The 20,577-nt window shown below is 44.3% G+C and overlaps 1 protein-coding gene across 3 annotated transcripts in view; it reads right to left on the reverse strand.

Annotated features, from left to right (window-relative positions):
• The window catches only part of LOC128877777 (uncharacterized), a 68,199-nt gene that overhangs the window by 4,425 nt on the left and 43,197 nt on the right, over positions 1–20,577 (reverse strand). For 2 of the 3 annotated variants that reach the window (XM_054125278.1, XM_054125279.1), the window contains exon 2: positions 710–1,040. In XM_054125278.1, the coding sequence (XP_053981253.1) occupies positions 710–1,040 (331 nt within the window). Of the gene's footprint in view, positions 1–709; positions 1,041–5,929; positions 6,631–20,577 lie in introns of those variants that run through there. The other variant, XM_054125280.1, reaches the window with a different exon arrangement.

Here is a 20,577-nt window from a genome sequence, read left to right on the forward strand (position 1 = left end):
TAGACCCTTCCTGTGATTATTCCAATTAAATCTACTTTATCTGTAAAGAATCTACTAAACGAAACGGGATTCCTGTTCCTTTCTTCTACCGCTAACAGAGAGTAAATGCTTACCGCTGCCATATTGTTTTATAAAAATGATCCCAGAACGAACAGCTTAACGTCTTTTGACCGAGACCCGCTAGGCGGTTAGAATTGGTAAGAGTTAAGAGTCGACAGTCCCGAAGATATTGCGCAACAATCTTGCGTGATTCACTGTCGATTGCGTAATTTATATTATGTGAAACGAATCTCTTCTAGCCATCGCGATTAAGATCTCGCGCTCTTCTTCCGCCTCTGCGTACATTCAATCGACGAAATCTAACCTATCCGTTGTCCTTTCGTTGCGAAAGTTATACAAGATACAGTCGACTGTCTTTTCTGATCCAAATCGAGATTTCATCAATTTCATTGTTAGCTTGGAAAAAAATTACTAACATTGACCTATTTTTGACCCTGCCAGATATATGTATACGCCTCAGGGATGCTACGCGTCCTACTTTCTGTACGACAATCCTACAATCATACGATCGTGTCCTACATCTTACTTTTGTTTATGTATAAATTGTCCTACTTCAAGTTTTCCACTATCAGCAATTGAAATTACGTATTCATATTTGAATTTGTCATACCTTTAAAAATGGTAAAATTTTGTTTTTCGCGACACCCACCTTTTCCTCGAAGACGCATCGTCGTCGGTCACGCCGACGATAAGGTTGCCAGAAGCGTTGTTCTCCTTGGTGGAATCGTTCAGATACGTGACCACCGGAAGACCGTAATTCCTCGTCTTCTCGTCCCGATTTTCGCGCTGGAGCCGTCTAACAGCGTTGTTTATGAGAACCGATCTGCAGAGGCTGGCCTCCGGGTCCTCGATCCTCCTCAGCTTACCGGCGGAGATCTTCAACAAACGACGACGTTCTTCTCTCGCGCGATACTTTGCAGAAATCATCGTGGGTCGGCTCCTACGTATCACTAGATCCTCCTCCAATCTCATCTTAGCGTCTGAAACAGATGTCGAAAGAACAAAAATTACTCAGGCATTCTACCATCAGACTGCGGATGTTTATGAATTTATAATAAATGAAAATACGGTTATACCGATTAGAAGATAGTGACCTACAAAATTGTTACGATAAAACGAAAATTGAGAGAGTTGCGCGCATTTGAAAAATGTGCAAAATTTTAATGAATAAGTTTGTCGCGTATTACATATACATTGCAAAACGAAGGGTTAAGCGAACATGAGATAATCCCGTCTTCAACGGCGAAATTCTGTTTACAAATCGTAAGTTGACGATGTAATTATTGATGTCGTGCCGCGACCAGTGTTCGGTTCTTCCGGTCAGATAAGAAAAAGAAAAAAAGAAAATGCTCGCCTAACGGTATTACCGAGAAACGTTAAGACGCGCCTGCGACTATAGAGGGCAGACTAGCGGTACGCAAGTACACGCGTATTTACGTGTTGCGTTACGCCGACCGATAATTGGGCCGGTTTTCACGTATTCTTTTCCGCTATTGTCGCGACCGACCCAAATACGAATTACCATCGTTCCGAGGCTGCACGAAACGGACGTATTCTGGCTGGAAATCTTTGATCGAGAAACAGAGACGAGGAGAGACGAACGACCGGAAGGTTTCGCATTTAAAATGAACCGCATTACGATTCTACAACGCTTTCAGAAAGTTCCTCGTGTTACACCAGGTTGTTCCCAACTTTGTCGACCAGCGAAAAGAAAAGATTCGTGATTCTCGTTTAACCATTCAACTAAAAAAGTGTGGCGAAAGAAATTTAGTAATTTTTTCGTTAACGTGCTAATTAGTTTATACAAGCAAATAAAACGACGCAATTGTCCATGTTACGTGTACAGCTGTCGTAGAGTTATCATAGATAGAGTAAAGGGAGCCTTCGGTCGTCCTACAACTAAAAAGAGAAACGAAACCACGATAGCCTGTCTGTCTTTGTCTAGCAGCGCATGCGAACAAGGATACGGTGCCGTGCACGTTCTTCCGAATATCTTCTTGCCAGCGCTGAAATATGCTGAATTTACATAAGAATCGGCTAACGTTTCGTTTACTCACGACGCCGCCCCGTACGAGTGTACGTTTTCGATATGCTATTTCTTCCTAACCTATAAACCTTAAAAGCGTCTATCGCGACGCGATATTCAAAGTCAACGAGACGTTTTCGTCGAAAACTAGCAACTGACAACTGACAACTGATAAACCAGTCTCGAGATGTAAAGCAAACTATATCGAGAGCTGACGATTGTTTTTCAAATAAGGTGTACCCTCCCTCTCGAAAGTGGATGCGACCCCGTGATCAATCGAGCTGCTTCCAGAACTGTTGAAACGTTGGACGTCGGAAAAGAATCTTGCGTATCGTAACGATCTTCAAACCCTACAGTCTAGTCTTTTTTTTATTTTCATCATTTTACGTTTACGCGTTCCGTGAAATATCGTAAAGTCGGTAAAGTGCCCTTGGTCATGGCTTTTTCTTCCATGGGTAATTGCACCACTCTGCGTAACGGTTGTGTGGATCGTGTTATACAAGGCTGATTATGGAAAATTGCATCGAATTATGTTGTCCATTGGAATAGTAGACCGAGCGAAATATGCAAAAAGTAAGTACGCCGATACCAACGTTGAGAAAAAGAATAAAGGAATTTAAGATTCATCGTTAATTTCGAGCTTGTCGGTATGCGATATAAATTGAAAGCAAAGGGTATTAATTCGTAATTATATTACTCTCTTTCCCTTATGACACAACTTATTTTAATTTGTACAACCTATTCGATCACGTGCTCTCTATTTTTTAACAAGGTTGGTAAACCTGGTTGTAGGGGTTAACAGTCGACGTGGAAACGTTAGGTTCGCGCGGGAATCGGTTTATTTTTACTAGTCACGGGAACGACCAGATATTCTTTCCTCGAAATGAGTCACGCTCATGTTTCTGTAGCTAATAATTAGCGTTTAGCTGGAAGGGATGAATCTCGCGTAAAATTATTTCCGCGAATGATCGGTTGAGTCACGCGCTCGGACGGAAATAATTTCGAAAATAAATTGTTAAATTAACCGACAGATGGCACCTCCGGCACCTTTATGTGCCAACGGCAAGATTGGCCATCGCGCAACATTAATCACGTCGAAAGAATAGACGATTCGGAGTGCCGCGTGACACTTGTTGCTAAATGATTTATTCGTATCATACCGAACGTCGATCGATGCGCGTCAGGTCTCCGTTTAAACGTTAAACATTGTTGATTGGTCTCAAGATCGCGAACATTATTTACGAGTGCTAGTTTCGACGCGGAAAGAAACCATTTTTCGTGAAATCCCGATGGCGTTTATTTCGAGGAAAGGGGTATGTATAGTTGCGGAAAGGATACAAATGTAGCGTTGGAAGGTTACTTTAATTTTGTTGTCACGGAAAACAGGGAAGAAGCATGGTTCACCGAGAGACGATTTTACGCTCCAAGTGCGCCTAAGCTAACTTTCTCCACGGGGGAAAAAACCGTCATGGATACACGTTACCTAACCTGTAAAGTAGTCTGCTTTAGAGTCGCTGACTCTGCGCGTCGTCCTTTCCCCACCCCTTCCAGTCAGTTGCTGCATGTGCGCCCGCGCGCTGACACGCACGGACCTGACACATACACGGTCGCGCGCGCGTCCTCCTCGTTCCCTTGCGTATCGTACCTTCTCTCTCTCTCTTCGCTCCCTCGTCATTTTTATCCGGTACAGTTATTCGAAACAACGTAACTGTCGATACGATCACATTATTCATGCGGCACGGCCGAAGCAAACAAACTAGATCTCGATCCTGCAAGGGTAGTTAAACGCGATGATGTCTTTCGTAACCTTCGAATACAGTCGCGAAAATGTAAGCACGATAGAGATATAGGTATTAGAATTCACCTAGACTAAAGAAGGAAGAACAGCGATACTCGATTCTAGTAGATAAAGTTGATATCATGAAGCGTTAAAACGAGAACATCTGACGCGGAGACGGACGACGGTTAAATTTAAATTGCGCAAGTTCGAATTTCTATTATCGCGAATCTCGATGGAGATAAATTCTCGAGTGCCGTCGAAAAACGCGCGATAATGCTCGGTTCCCAATTTCCCTGGAAGTCGTCCAATTCACTCGGGATAATCGTTTTGAAAACTAATACGTCACTTTGATGCCGTTACATCCGATCTTACATCATAGTATATAGCGTAGAATACCACGGTATACATATAGTGTTTGGCAATTAAACGAAGCTTTGACCTCGGCCGGAATTAGATCCATTTGAACGCGTCATTTAAAAAGACAAATACATACATATACTTGACTCTTTAAGGATCACTGGTCGCATTCGAACTCTATTCGCTTCGGAATTATTACGCGTTCCCGTCCTTCTAAATGTTTTCCGACCAATCAAAAATACATCGACAAAAATGTTCCCGCCGTTCGGATGATCACCTCGGCTGCCTATTATCCCCTATCGATATCTGTTCTCGGCGCGAAATAAGGAAAAAAGCATTGGCTAGTCACCATATCGAACCGTTCGAAGTAGAAAGCGGTCGGTGCATAGGGGGATGGACGGGTCAGACCGTTGGCGTCCGTCCGTTCCCTGCAGGGGCCTTGAAAGGAATGCGCAGGTAAAAAGAAATCGGCGAGCGAGCACTTTTACACGCTTACAAATAAATGCGGCCAGTGAACCGCTCGACAACGCTCTTTTATCGTATAACGTCCAAGATGAACAACATTCTTACCCGAGTAAAAGACTATCTCGAGTATCGACCGAAAGATAAACGCTTATATTATGTACAACAAAAACCAACTTATCCTTATCGCATGAAAACGATTCGAATAAAAAAAAAATCAACCTCGTACATTACCAATTCTACGAAAATGAAGAATAATTTTTTATTTATTTATACGTCCAGCACATTACCGGTCGGTAAAGTGTTAACGGTCGATGTTTATCTCGCGGATCAAAATTATCACCGTCGATTATACGTTGCAGTTCGTACCGTTTGGAACTTTTTATTCGCGCACAGAAAAAAAGAAACGCGTGCGTGCAATTTTTCGATCGCGACATAATTTCGGCCCGTAAAGGTGAAAATTAATTCGCGACACGGTAATTAACAGGCCATTAAATTTTGACCGGCCTGTTTTATCGACCGTGTTAAAATCGATGTTTTATCGGCTCTTTTTCGCGTCCGTAGGTATTCAGTGCATGCGCTGTCCTCGTTACACGTTAATAAACGTATTTATAATTTGAACCAGGCTAGCTTCGATGCGAATTACACATGTTTTAGGCGTTTCGAGTTAAAAATTTCTAATACTCGCGCTGTCTTGATTTTTAAATTGCAAATTTCCACTGCTACCGTCCTACAACATGTGGTAACTTAATCATAAAATACCAAAACACTGTGAAAAAGAAATGATTCGTTTGGAATCGTATAATATTAGAAGAGAATGGAATGGTATTTTTATTTTTCAAACAAAAATAACCAACGAAACTTGTAAAACAATATTTATTACATTTAAACAAACGTTCTATATTTAGCTACGATAAGACAATAACCGGATTCCCGCGTATTGACTATTCGTGAATAAGGAAAGTATTTTTATTTCACGTATTCTAATGCGAGCAACAAGAAACAAAGAAGATGTATATTTAATTTATTTACGGTACGTTTGCCTTTGTTTGTCGCAAAATCGGAACCCTTGGTTACGTCAACAACGATACGATAAAGACGCTACGAAATTTTGCAAAACACATACGTGTCAGTTTTCGTTCGCATAGGACTACGAGTAACACGACTACGATCTTCGTAGAACGTCAAAAGGGAAAGCGATACAGGGATCGAAGCAACATTGTAAGTCGGCTGTCGGAACTCACTTTCGAACTATGCAAAACTGTATCGACGGTCGTAGGCTCGCTACACTTTCCACATTCCTTCGAGAGAGACACATGTAAACACCAGAGAAATCCAAAGGACGAACCGACCGCGACCGGTGGAGTAACAGTTCCCGGCGCAACACACTCGACGCGAACCAAGGACGAACGAATATATCGTTTTATACGCTCGATGGAAATTTCGACGGCGAAACGTCGCGTGTTCGCGAGTTGGTTCGCGTCCGCGGAGAGAATTTGCGTTTCGCGTGAGACGCAGTCGGTGTCTCGGGTTGATCTGTGCGTCACGCGTAATCGCGGCGTACGTACGACGACAGCCCGTACGACAACAAAAGTGTTATCGAGAGTCGCGTGACGTCACGACTGGCCGTGTGTATACTACTACCGCGTTGCAGGCGCATGCGCAACAGCCGTTTCCACCGACACGGCAGGTTACGTACGCGCACACATCGCCGCGAGACACCGTTCGTCTGGCTCTGTCGCGGGTGGGCGCATTTACCGACGAACATGGCCCGTGCCCGATGAAAAACGGTATCACTTTCTCCTTGTACGCGAGAAAAAGATACGAGGCGTTCACGAGGGACTCGATTATCGTTTCAGGATTCGTAACAGACGCTTGGTTGCGTTTAATACCGTTACCACGATCTTATCAGCGAATACTGTTGCTTTAGCCGCGAACTCGTATTCGCTGTCAGCTCAGACGTAAACCTCTACTCGATTAGCGATTAAACCACATAGATTCGGTGCAGTTGACGGCTTTAACCTCTCGGGAGAGATAGATATTAAAAAATCGTGTTTCGTTGTTCGTAATTTAGCCAAAAACGTATGTATATCATTTTGTTTGAGTTGAACACATCGGTAGCGCGCGGCTTTGGTTGCCCTTCGCCATTGCGTCAGGTACCCAGCCGCGCGCATGTATGCATAAACACGTACGCGCGATACTCCGGTAAGGATTCCTCGGTGCCTCGTTAATTGCGCCAACGCGAGTACTTTTACTCTGTGGCTCGAATAATGAAACGGGCAAGTTTCTTTTTTGAAACGCGCACGACCGTACCCTCCTCTCCTCCCGCCCTCTCTACTGTCCGCGGTGCTTTGAATTTCATCAGAATTAATGCGCTTCTTTTAAACGGGCCCTGAGCGCTTTATCTCCGCTGGCGCGCTCGCGTCGATAAACTCGAGGAGAAAGATATCAATTAAGAGAGATATCGACGGTCGTTCGCGATTCAACGATAGTCGGAAATTATTCATATAGAACGAATATTTCTACCAATGATGCTTTTCAACTAAAATAACGCGTCTTCTAATACGAGTTACCACGCTAGGTATAACACGACAAGTGTTCCTACTCTCTACGTCTATATTATATTATTATTATTTCTACACAACTTTCTTCCGAACCTTGCAAGAGCACTGATATTTTAAGCAGTTATTAAGTAACCGTGAATTGGAAGCAAAAGCAAAGAAACGATTGCCTTTCCTGGTCTATTTTAAGAAGCATCGCAACCGTGGTTTCGCGTGTCGCTTGTCCGCGTTAAGATGTCGCCATTGTCGTCGTGGCATTGTCACGAAACGCGATGGATCCTCGGCGATACTACCAACTCGTACAGACAAAGCCGTTCTAAATAAGAGCGATTTTTTCCACCGTTTTCTTCGCTTATTGCGGTTACAGGAGAAAGTCGACCGAATGGTCACGGCCTATTTAACGATTGCTTCGTGCGATTTCAACGGTCGCGTGCACTTTAAACCGTACAAGATGAAAAGAAATTGGAAGGACACCGAAAAATCAACCGTTCCGAGGGAAATGTGTCGTCGACAAATAGCTGACGTGTACGCGTTTTTCAACTCGACGAAAGGAAAAAAGAAAAAACTCCTGGCAAAGTTTCCGGAACAGATTTAAATTCGTATCTGCTATCATAATTTCAAGCTGTTTTCGAAGGAACGTATTCGTGAAATATGTTTCAACCGCGTTCATGGTGATCGATCAGATTCCTTGAAAATCATGCGCCAGATATTAAAAGAAGCGCTATGAGTAATTGGAAAAACGGAAAGTTGTAACGAGCTGGGGGAAACGGTACAGCGTCCTTCGTGGAAACGAGCCTTGTACCGAGCCAGGGGAGAGGGGAGCAGTGTACGTTATCGGAGTGAATCTTAAAGAATCTTTGTCTCCCGAGAACGTTATCTCGGGACTGTATCTCCTTCCTATCTTCCTTGACGTGTTCGGTTCGATTTTTAAAGCATTCATAAACAGATAGATAAAGGCTTGGATATAATACGATAAGGGCCATACCCTTTCAATTATTTAACATATTTGATATGGTTTGCTTTTAATTGTAACTTTGATAAAGTTAAGCATGAAACGATTATGATATTTTTCCAAGAATTTGTCGTGAAAGCGAGTCTCTAAACGGGGCGACCAATTAGGTTGTCGCAGGAAGACCCACTTTCTAGCGAACGGACCAAGGACTTGGCCAGGCCACGACGCGACGCGACGCGACGCGACGCAGGCTTGGTATAAAAGTGCCACGCGTCGGAAACCGTTGATAAACGTATGGGGTTTCAAAGAAACGAACTGGGAAGCGAAAGTGGCAAGAAACGGGGGAACATGAAACTGAACGATTTCGATTATGTATTACGTACTGCCAACCTTATGGCAACACGACCGAGTCTTACGTCAAATCGAATCGACCCGGTGACGGTGACGCGTTTGCTAAGTTTTATGAGCCGTAAGCGGTGATTACACGACCTTGGTACTTGGCCAGTATTAGTTGCTTGCCGTGCAACGCATTTTGCATCAATCAATATTTCCTCTTCGATAAGAATCACCGATCCATTTATCGTAAAAAATCTTTGCAACTGGAAATAATGGTATCGCTGGTATTTCTCGTAATGACAGTCGCACGAATTGTTCCTGTAAAAGTTGCGAGCGAAAGAATTATTCGATATTTACTCTATACAAATCATCGTTAGTTTTTCGACGAGTAACGGAAAAAAGATTAATTGTTTTTACCTTTTCCCTATGTTTGGTTCGTGTATTCTTTTTTCTCATAAAAAAAAAAAAGTTTCAACGACAAACAAAAGCTCTGCAAAGTGCGCATTCCATTGCATAATAACCGCGATATTTGAGCAAAAAGAAAATATATAATAACGCGCCCGATGCAACAGGTTGAAAAATTCAACGAATATAAAAATCCACTTCCAATGAAATTTCGATAAAATTTCGATTCGCAACGCCGCGTAACCTCTAAACCTGCTGGATAACACGGAAAGAAGTAAGGAACCCCTCGCTTTCATCGAACTAGCGAGGTTAAATTACAAGTATTTGTATTTCAAATGAATCGATATTATTTTTATTTTCGAATAACTGCATTAAAAATAACGGTTCAAAATTCATTATTTTCAAATAATTATTTCATATTATCATTTCGATTAAAGCATGCCCAGGCCTGGACACAGATTCTCTAACAGAATCGAGACAAATCAGAGGACAAAATACATACGCGTTGCCCTCTCTCGAATCGATGACCTCCTCCCCTCCTCTTTCGTGTTATTATTCGAGCGAATCGTACGCACAAGCACCGCATTATCAATGGCAGATTGATCGCGGCGACTGGGCCGAAATTGATCGTGAAAAAGAATCACCGATATTCTCCTCGATACCGATACGCATTCAACGACAGTGTCGCAACCATATGGAAACTAATTCCGCAACAGTTTTTCTATTAGCGCCGGTGTTGCGTAACCTCGAACACTACTCGAGGCTTTATTTGTCTAACAACAGGTTTTTCAAAACTATTATGTAATTTCTAAAGAGGTATTACGGCGGCCACTACACGCATCTCGCGCGACATCGTTGGGTGTGCAGGTAACGAATGTGTGCCCGATTCGTCGCGTAGCTCGATTTCAACCCTGCACAGGGTGTTCCGAATTACGCGCTGCTGACAATTCTCTCGTTAACGGATCTGAAAACGTCGAATAAATTTCTATGCGTGTACCAGGTATCACACGTGGCATTTGCGTGGAACGTGCGAAAAATGCTACGAACGTTGTTTTTAAATCTGACCTCGATTCTTCGAAAAGTAGAATAGAAAGTGTAAGTTTAACAAGTATCAACTTGGTTACAAGTTGTTTGTCGTCAACCGTGGTAGAACACGTTGAAAAATGTAAAAGCTAGAACCCTTTAGGCTCGAAGCTCGATCATCGCGCGTAAGGTTCGAAAATTCAGGTTTTATATTATCGCTAGCCCCGAGCCGTCGATCTTTAACCCGTACTCGGTCGTTATCGGACGGCCTCCGCATTTCTTGCCCGGCGAACTTGCTCGCGCTGTGTAACTTCGTGAATTTCGCTAGGATGCAGCAAGCACGTCGAGAGTCCGTACGTGAAGCGCAGTATTCCGTAGGTCTCGAATTTCACGTAGCAGGAAACATTAACGACCGTGAGCTTACTTTGTTGTCCGCAGCCTGCCGCCCGCCGTAAAGCCACATCAATACACGGCAATCACGCTAAGAGCAGATGTTATCCCCACCAACGCCGCCCCACTATTCCTTCGGTCTCGAGCCAGAGAGATCGGTCGAGGTTCGGGTAGGGATGAATCGGCTCGTGTCGCCGATACTCGGGCTCTTTCCCCACCCTCGCCCTCGTCCAGTAGGCGCGCGCGTGTATCCATCGCGAATCAGGGTCGTGTGCCGCCAACGTTGTATCCTTAATACGCGATTCTTGTTTAATTTTGCGCTCCCTTATCGGTGCGGTCGACCTTATCGATCACGTCGGAAGTGACAGATACGAGAGAACGACATCAAGATTTCTGATATCGTTTCCACGTTGATCGAGGTAAAGATGTACGAGATCGTTTTGGAACACGACCGACTGTAGCAGGTTTACTACGTTCTACTACTGTCTCTATGTGCCATTTATTTAATAAAACAACCAAAAATTGACTCTCTTAAATCCTATGTCTAACTTCCTAATTGTCGATTTAATCGATGTATAGTTGCATATATGTATAGTATATACGGCCAGAAATAGTATTTAACTGTCCCAAGGTCGTGTTAACAGCATCGTGTGCCCATGCGTTTAGACGGCACTGAACTGCCCCTTCTCGTGTATACCGCGAGCGACAGGTAAATATAGCGTGACCAATTCAACCAAACTATCGTCGATGCTCCAGCGGTGGCTACGGCCCTGACACGTGTCTCGTGCCACGTACGATGGTGTGCGTGTTTCAGCAGCACGAAGAGGAAAGCTACTCAGGAGTGGGGGAGAGGAGTGTATCGATAGAGGGTGGGAGCGGGAGGAGGAGGAGGAGGAGGAGGAGGAGGACAGCCACAACGTCGTTGTAGGTAGAGTGTGACGTCACACGTTCCACCAGCTGGTCGGGAGACGCGCCACTCTCCTTGTTGCCATGCCCGTGTTTTTGCTGCGATAGCGCAGGTGAGGGGGCCAGACCAGTCGACACTTGCGGGACCTAGCAACTTTTCGGGGGCCCGAGTGGTTAGACGTTGAAAGGTGCATGTGCATTGTACCGTGCACCATCAAATCGTGCGCTTCGATGTAGGCTTTTAAATAAAGAGCGTCGAAACGACGCGTCATCCCGTTGCATCGTCGTAACAAATTATTTTACGCATCGTTCTACTAATTTTGGTAACCGATCGTTTCGTCTTTTTCGGGACGATCAATTTTGATAATTAAAGGGATCGCGCTTAACAAATTACGCAAAAGTTCCTTGTTATTCCGAACATATATTTATAATTAAGCGCGCGCCCAAGTTGAATAAAGTAACCGCGATTTACGTTTAATTAATACGTAATTCGTTATTGGTTTCTTTGTACTGTGGGTGGAGTTGTATTATTCGCTGTAAAGCCGCGTGACGAAATCCTTTAATTAGCGAGCGATAGATACGCTATCGAGAATAATCTGCGAAGCACGAGCAGATAATATTCTGTGTCGATAGCCGCCAAGTATGGCACCGACTAGTTCACCGAGCGAAAGTTTCGACGACTTTTCTCGTTCGCTGACGCGAAACGCTCAACCGTCGACAAACGGTGAAAATCTTTGTCGCTATTGAGACTACTACCAGCACGGTAATCCTCCTCTATTTCTAGCCAAACGTCCTCCGAGAATGCGTCAGAGGTTCCCATCTCCCCAACTCATTAAATATTTCTACTTAAACTATAAAGACACGGAACTAATTTCTACGCTTAATAAAATCCACGTATGTTATCAAAAGCGAAAGAATTTACCTGTGGCACGATAATTGATCGTCCCTCGCCAAAGGTGGTCGTTAATAGGTTAAAAACAGCTCTGCGAAGGGTTGACCCGTTTCTGATGGCATCGAACGTTTCGAAGACACGACGACATTAATGACGTTAACGCGCCGAGGATTTCCCTGAAGGCGTGTATCGCGTATATAAGCGTGACGTAATGCAGGCATTAGTAATTATTGTGGCATAATGCCTGTGTGACGCGCGCCAGCCAAGCATTTATGTCCACGCTGATGGAAGGAAACGCGTGCCTAAGGGAATTCATAAAACTGAGCGAAGCAACTCCACTGCCGCGAGGGCTGTGTGTATACATATACATGTATGTATGTGCTTCGGAGCTCCTTTGGATTTCCGCTATTGCAAGCGATGCTTTGCATTCTGAGGATGTCGCATGGTTCGGTGATCCCCGACTCGTATTATCAATAGCTTTCGTGTATTGCTTGTTTCTCTGTTACGCGGTTTTAACTCTGAAAACGAGCGTTTTGAACGAACATTACGTCGTTAAATGCGAAAAGGTAATATACGATTATAAATTGAAATAGTAAGAAACGCGTAGAAATTAAACTGACGATCGCGATACGAATCTCGATTCGTCGGCGTTGTAGCACAACTCGAAGTTCATTTTTATTTAATCGTTCGATGCTGATGCCGCGTGCAGTAACGTCCTCTCGCGTGTCGGCGCTCGCGGAAGGTCAGTGACAGAAAAACGAGATCGCAGTTTCTCGAAGCGAAGCCCCCAGTCATCGTCCTCCCGAAATTTCGATTGGCGTCGCGCTTACAGCGCCGCCTGGCAGCCACCTCGGTACTACACTCGGCTCGAAACTCATTCCAGGAGTGAACGAACGAATGCGCATACGCACGCCGCGGCCGCGGCCGTCTCTATTAAACCGTGCGTTTCCATCGTAAAGGTGCGTTTACGTGCCCGGCTGTTAACCCCTTTCTCAAGCGGATTTAATCAGGACCATAAGCTTGTTGCGCCTCCTAACAAAAACGTTGCGATATGGATACGTACGCGCAAACTTTTCGACGATATCGATATGCTAGGTGTTTTAGTAAAGAATATAACCAGGGAGATTTCTCTGCGAAGAATGTCGCGCAAAGACATCCTTTTCGGTCACGTAACCCCTCAATGATACAACGATACATTCATTGGCCACCATTTTTAAAGCAGCGTGACGCAAGGGCCCGATAATCGTTGGTGAGTTTATAGAACTCGTGTTACAAGCGGAGAGAAATGAAGAAGTAAACGGTAGGTAGTTTGGAGCTAAGTACACGGAAAGATTAAGTCACCGAGTCTTTAATAAACTTTGTCACGCACCGAAGTATAACGAAAGCTACCACTTGCGACACTATCTTACCGCTGTGCGCTTAGAGACGAAACGTTTCCTTTCTATCGATACGCTGTATTTTCGTGGTTGTAGGATATAAAAATTACAGAATGAGATTCAAGAAAAGTTCCTGCTGGTAACGAGTACGAACGCGTTCGACCTATCAAGGTTATCTTGAAATACATACAAATTATTTTTAATCCGCGCAGTTGAAAGACGAAGAAGATTTATGCACAGTTCGTTTGTATACGAAATTTGTTCGGAATATACATTCCTTACCTCGAGCATCGTTACAAATTGTATGGAGATGGAGAAATCTTAATACGGGAGCATTTTAATTTACATATAACACGATAGGCGGCGTGTCCGAGCGTTCGACGTCTCCGTCGAGTGCAATTCAACCTGCCACCGATTACACGCCGCCACATCGAACCGACCTAAACGCACCTTAATAACACGTTCAAGACTCCAATCTATTTTCGTCCGCGGATTCGCCATAGAATGAGATCAGTGCGCTAAATTTACAACGGGTCCCTCTCTTTACGCGCTGGAATGTTATCCTCTCTCTTCTGCCATGCTTGCTGGATCTTGCGCGGCGTTCGTCGTTAAATAGATTCGTTTCGAATTTCCTTAGCACGGGGGCGCAACAAAATTGCCTTTTAGTCGCCAGTCGCTCGTACTAACCTCTCCTCGTAAGAGTTTTGTTAGAGTGCAAAGGGTAAGCATTCGGTCTCGGAAATATACGATAAGAGAGCTAGTTCAGACTAACGACGTATTGTTTACGACATGTTTTGTTGTGCTGGAGTATATATCGCGCGTCGTAAGAAATCACGATGCTCGCTTGCCAACCATGTTTTTATTAGTGCGTTGCAAAGTGACATTTCGTCTTGGCCGAGAAGACGACACAATCGACCGATACCGATGCGCGGATCGCGCGTGACCTTTGCTCGTCGCAGAGATAGTCGACGGGGAACGATTTTGCTCTCTTTGCGGAGATCTAAAATTTCAAAGTTCAACTCTGACCTCGTCGAGCGTTGTCGAAGCATTGGGAAAAGTTTCCTCAGCTCCGTGTTCTTTTGCAGCGTTAACGTGTCCCTGTATCGGACCAGGGCACGTATGAAATCATTTTTCAAATGATCAACATATTATTTTATTTTATTTTATTTTACTTTATGATTACTTTGATAGCTACTGTCACGTTTGACGTAACATCGTCTGAAATATTATTTACATTTTGGTTATACGTAATTTTACTTTTACAAACATTAAAAAGAAATGCGCGTACAGAATCGTAGAAAATGGTCTTCGTAGCAGTGCAACAATTGCGAATGGCTGAGAAGCCATCCGACTATGGAACCGTGCCAAGTAATCCATTCCTTGACGATTTTATTCAAAGAGGTCAGAAACAATGGCGGTAAAAGGTGTTTCACTCGATCGCATACTACGATCTTCCAACTCATTGTTTTCTCGTTATTCCATCTATACCGCAACGATCCCATGGATTGTTAATTATATACTTAAAGCAAAAGGGAAATTACGTACGACGAAGGTACATTGAAACGGGGATCGATGGATAAGCAAATGAATTGTATATTTTGACGTGGTTATTTTTACGCGAGTCGCGGAAGCGTACGTTTCGGTTCGCGTTACTGGCAATTCTAGTTAATTGGGTTATTTTTCGCGCGACCCTGGGAAGCTTTGCTCGATACGGTCGTACCGGTCGCGATTAGGAAAGAGAACTCGACGCTAGAGCAAAGAAAAAAGAAGATAAAAGAACCGGACGATTTTTAAAGATCCTAAGAGATGCTCTTTCTAAATAATCAAAAAATAAATAGACGTCACTTTTTCAGACGCGCAAATCCTATTATTACAATGAATCTCGATAAGACGCGTTAACACGCGAGATAATCTCAGGAATGTGTAAGGGACGATTTTCAATGATGGCGTTTAAGCGACGTTGATACTGGCCCCGGGCCAAGCGCGTAACAATCACCTTGACGACAACTTTCTAGAATCTCTGACAGAGTGTGATTAAAATGTATTTCAGCGTTACGAGTGCACCGTTTTCTGTCCTGTAAGTAAAAATGACGCGTGCCGCACGACTAGGCTTATCAAGCCTGTGTCCCTTTTAACCCTTATAATAGCAACGGGAATGTCAAATATTAGTAAAAGTAACCGTTAAAATAGGAATACAATTTTCTTCTAATCTAGGGTTGGTAACCCTACGGTCGACCGAGTAAAATCGTACCGCTCGAGGTTCGCGAGCGCGCCTCCTGATCGGTAATCGATACTGGGTTAGCTCAAGAAATTAGCACGAGTATGTTTTGTTCGTTGCGCCGCGAACCGGAGATCGAGTGCGAATCGGAGAATGAATTAAAGGAAAAGTCGCTAACCTGTACACTTGAGTCGCGTCGATGATTGGTTTGTTTAATTTTTCGATCAGCATTGTTCGAACAACGGGCCGATCGATACGTTAGAAACTTCCATTCGACGATATTTACAAACGACCGCGTGCAATTCTAACGCAATCGTGGCGCCACGAAGAACCAAGACTTCTGTTACGCGGTCGGTCTAAAGACTACCTTGACATCCTAATGACGATATCACAGGTCGAAAAGGTAATTCTCCGCGATTAGAGGAGCCTTGAACGGAAGGAAGAATCGAGGTGGTCAAGGGAGGAAGGAACGTGGGTACTAGGTTGAACGCTACTTTGAGCGGCCCACTTTCTTTACTTTCACGCCGCCGCGGCGCGGAGTCGTTCTTTTTTCGACGCGCTCGCTACTCAGGCTTCGTAACTCGACAACGAGAAAGGCCCTATGGCGGACGTGCATACTTGCTCTCATCGCGTACACGCGCACACATGCGCGCGACCACCACCACCACGCGCTTGTACTCGAGCATGCACGCCCGTCCGCGACATGCAAGAGTAGCATCGAACAATTTCTAACGGGTTTCCCCGTTCCTTTGCGCGAACAGCAGGGAAAATGCACCATGTTCGGGCTGCTGCGTTTCGATAGATTCGTTACGACTTCTTTTTCCTCGCGTGCCATCCCGTCGTCTCCCTCGCCATATTTTCTATCGATCTTACAGTCGAACCCCCATTTCGCCGATGTCTGTGTTCAATAGCGATTTCATGCATACTTTACCTATATCTCAGAGTGTATATTTTCTAAATCTCTAGCGTATTCGCTGCTATGTCTACACTGTGGTTCTCCGCTAACGATAATCAAAAAACCATCGACGTATACGAATCCCGATCAAATGGAAACGGCGCAAAACGCGAGAGTTGGCATATTTTTCTTTAATTAATTTGCCTAATTAATCCTCGAATCGCGGGAGATTATTGCGAGAGTAATCGTGAGGTAATTGCTACCAAACTCTATGACGGTGCACGAGTCACGGAACGAGACGATACGTTTTATCTCGACGATGCGAGTCGATGAAACGCGAGCCAAGCCGAATACAAGAATGTGTATCTCGTAAACGGGCTTCACGGAAGCATCGCGTACGCGTCCAGAGATATCGCCTTAAACGTAACGCGGAGCGCGAGGGGCAGACGTTAACTCCGCTTTAAAATTCTACGGCAAGAGCCTCGTAACTATTTATGTCCCGGACGAGAGAGAGAGAGAGAGAGAGAGAGAGAGAGAGAGAGAGAGAGAGAGCATACAGCCACTTTCGTAGGGCTACGGCGACGAACGCAGCTGTTGACTAGCGAACACATGCAAGTCCCGTTTCTCTTTTTCGGTCCTCGTGTGTGCGAGCGCACGCGCATGCATCGAAACGACGCGACGATCTGGCTCTAAACAAAGGTATTATCGCGCATACCAGATCTGCGTTGAATTACAAAGTGACTTACGAAAGGGCATCCACCAGGCTCGCGCCATCCCGCGCAACCACTTGCAAAAGAAACCGGAGAACAATGGACACACGGCTCTCCTAATTAACGGTACGAAAATCCCGTTTTCGACGCGAACCTATCTCCCTCTATCTATCTCGTTGATAACTTACTCGAGTACAACTCCTTAATCCACTTTTTTCTTCGATATCGGTAATGGTACTCGACTCTTTCTTTACGCGCCACTGTCTGCTCGGCTAGACTTCCAAACCCGTTAACGGGGAATTTGCGGCTTGTTATACTTGCATCGGGCGAACAATACCTAACCCAGCCGAGAGGAAACAATTTTCCGTTAATTTTGTGTAACTAAAGAACGTAGGAACGAGTCTCGCAAAAGTATATAAATACGATACGACAGAAGCGATTCGAATCTCCGCGTCGAAATCAATCTTTGACTCGCGATTCTGATGCTCGAGCGACGAGTACGCTCGATGACCGATACATTATTCAAGCAGGCACAGTTGTGTGCGTCGAACCTCTACCGTTGACCGAGTGCGAAATATGTATGTGACGCTGTAGCGTCTCGACGGAGTCGTAGTACGTCGATGTTGCCGTTGAATTTCAAGTCCGAGGAGAGAGGGGTGATATATCCATGTTCAACGAGATGATACACAACGCCAAGAACAATGGGGATTAGCCGCGCCACGGCTAAAAGAGGCCGCGATGTAACTTTAAACGCTCATCGTTTATTGCGTTAAAAAATCATCTACGACATACTACTTTTAACAATTCAACGATTTTGAATTGTTGCTCGGATTCGATATCAGAAATCATCTCCATCGCTATTTTTGTTTGTCAGGTTCGGTTGGACGATCTGTTGCACTCTACCAGTGCTTTGCGTATAGATAATAGCTCTACGTCCGAGGAGTGAGTTTAAACAAATCGTGAAACATGGTATGCTGATTTTTCAAGTGTTATGTTTCAAATTAGATGACCGAACTATTACTAAGCGACAGAATTTAATACGCTCCAAACTAATTCCGGAAAAAATACCACGACATTCTAGCTTGTTTCCTTTTGTTTCCAAAGGCTGGAACTGCGTCAAGAATATTGCACGACCGAGAGAGAGAGAGAGAGAGAGAGAGAGAGAAGCTATGTCTAAATCGTCCTTGAATGTAAGCGGAGACAACGTGCGAGCAAACCAGCTACAAGAATGCAGCGCGCCTATGCATACACGGAAAGCTTCGAGATATCGATAGAACGCTCACCCTGGCGAGTGAACCTTGCAACGATTCGTAGGCAATAACATTGTGCGTCATTTAAAATAGATTTGGACAGCCAGTGGTATCGGTGACCCCTGTTACCGGTCAAGCAGTCGGTGTTAATACGGTTCCTGCGATAATAACTCGATACGTTGGCTGGAACATGCTCTGTTCGTAAATCTGTGCGCATATGTTACTTCTTGCCGCTGAATGAGGGGGGGGGGGGTAGTAGAGAAGGAGCAGGAGGAGGAGCAAAAGAGAGCTAGAGAAGACCGTAGGAGCGCAACGAGAATCGAAACGATCGACCGAAAACTTCGTCGACCCTATATGTATATCCCAAATTATATTTGGAAATGAATTACTTCTGATTTCGAAAATGTAGCTAAAGCAAAAGGTATATTTAATCGTTTCTGAGATTACGTGCCACTATAGGAAAACATTTCGCAGAGACATCTGTTTCTACGCTTTGCATCGGCGAGGGACGGTGATGTTCTGACTCATCGACTCTGGAAACGGCCGGGGAAAAAAATTATCGCGTCCCTCGACCCACCTCCGCCATCCTCAGGGTAGCTCCGAGAAAATCCACGTTCCCTTTTTCACGATACACTTTACCGGAGAGAAAGCGAGCAAAATTCTTACCTAGATGAATATTTCGAGACAAATGTCGAGCATTTCGATATTAAATATTGCTTTCAGAATGATCACTGACGGCAAGTTTCGCATTTCTCGTTCGACCATGTTGGACATTTCGTTTATCGCGAATCGAAAATCCATACCAAAAGACGAAATAAGATACAGATTGGCCAAGATCATACGTTACGACTATAAAGTGTACAAAATCGATAGCGACCGACCAATCCACTTAATGGCATTCCCTAAGCAGCCGCTGAACGCGATAAATCGAAGGCTGCGGACTATTTAGATATGCCGTAACGATATATCGAACCATTGGTGCAACATCAGATAGAGAAGCGATTAAACACTAACGAACAGTTTCTCACCGTGTCCCGCCAAAAAGAAATCAAATCGAACCTGTTCGTTCAACTTTTCTAAGAAAATTCGATCCGATTGGCTTTACGTAATTGCAAAAACGATTCGCGACGAAACGTAGACAATTAACATTTTGACGTATACGTTTCTATTTATAAAAGCTAAGAATCAAATAACACGTAACCTAGCAGAAATACGTCACGAGCGACTAGATAGTGAAAATATTACGTTCAGGTTGACGATATGCGTAATGCCGATAATAGAATAAATAAAATATGTCGATCAACGTATAACCTATTTGCCTTCTTCGTCCGTAACAGATTAGACGTCGAGAAAGATAACGATGCGTCGTGTTTTAATCGTCGAGGCCCACAAGAAATAAAGCGTTGTGCAATTCTAACCTTAAGCCCGCATCGCGCCCCCCCTCCCCTCCCCTCCCCTCTTTGTAACAGTACAGAACAAAATCCAACCACCTTGTTTTCCCTGGTCGAGCTAACCGAAGGAACACATAGCCTTATGATTCATCGATTCTCGAGCGTAATACCCGCGCGAAAAACCCGTGCTACATTTTTTCCTAGGATTACGTTATATCTATTGACGATAGATGCTGTGTCATCGCGATACACGCGATACTTACAAAGAAACATCACCCAACTGTCAGATGAAGAAAAGCGTTCGTTTTTGAAAAGACAATTTCAACGATTCGTTTCCAAACATATTCTCTCGTTAGCTTACAGGGTTTGGTATTGGTGCAACTTTGATTCGAAAAGCTTTTCGATATCTTTCGTAATTTAAGAGTTACGAAATCGCGAACAAAATGGGTGATTTCACCCTGAAAAGTATAGAGCAGCGACATTCGTGTAAAGTTTTGTAAAATTCAGAGTTGGTCGGTTCGGCGATATTCCCTTGTTAGCAACCGTAGGGAAGAATCGAGGAACCGCAGAGGGATGAGGAAGCTAGG

The sequence above is a fragment of the Hylaeus volcanicus genome, chromosome 6 (assembly GCF_026283585.1).
Source record: "Hylaeus volcanicus isolate JK05 chromosome 6, UHH_iyHylVolc1.0_haploid, whole genome shotgun sequence".
Classification (NCBI taxonomy): Eukaryota; Metazoa; Arthropoda; class Insecta; order Hymenoptera; family Colletidae; genus Hylaeus; species Hylaeus volcanicus.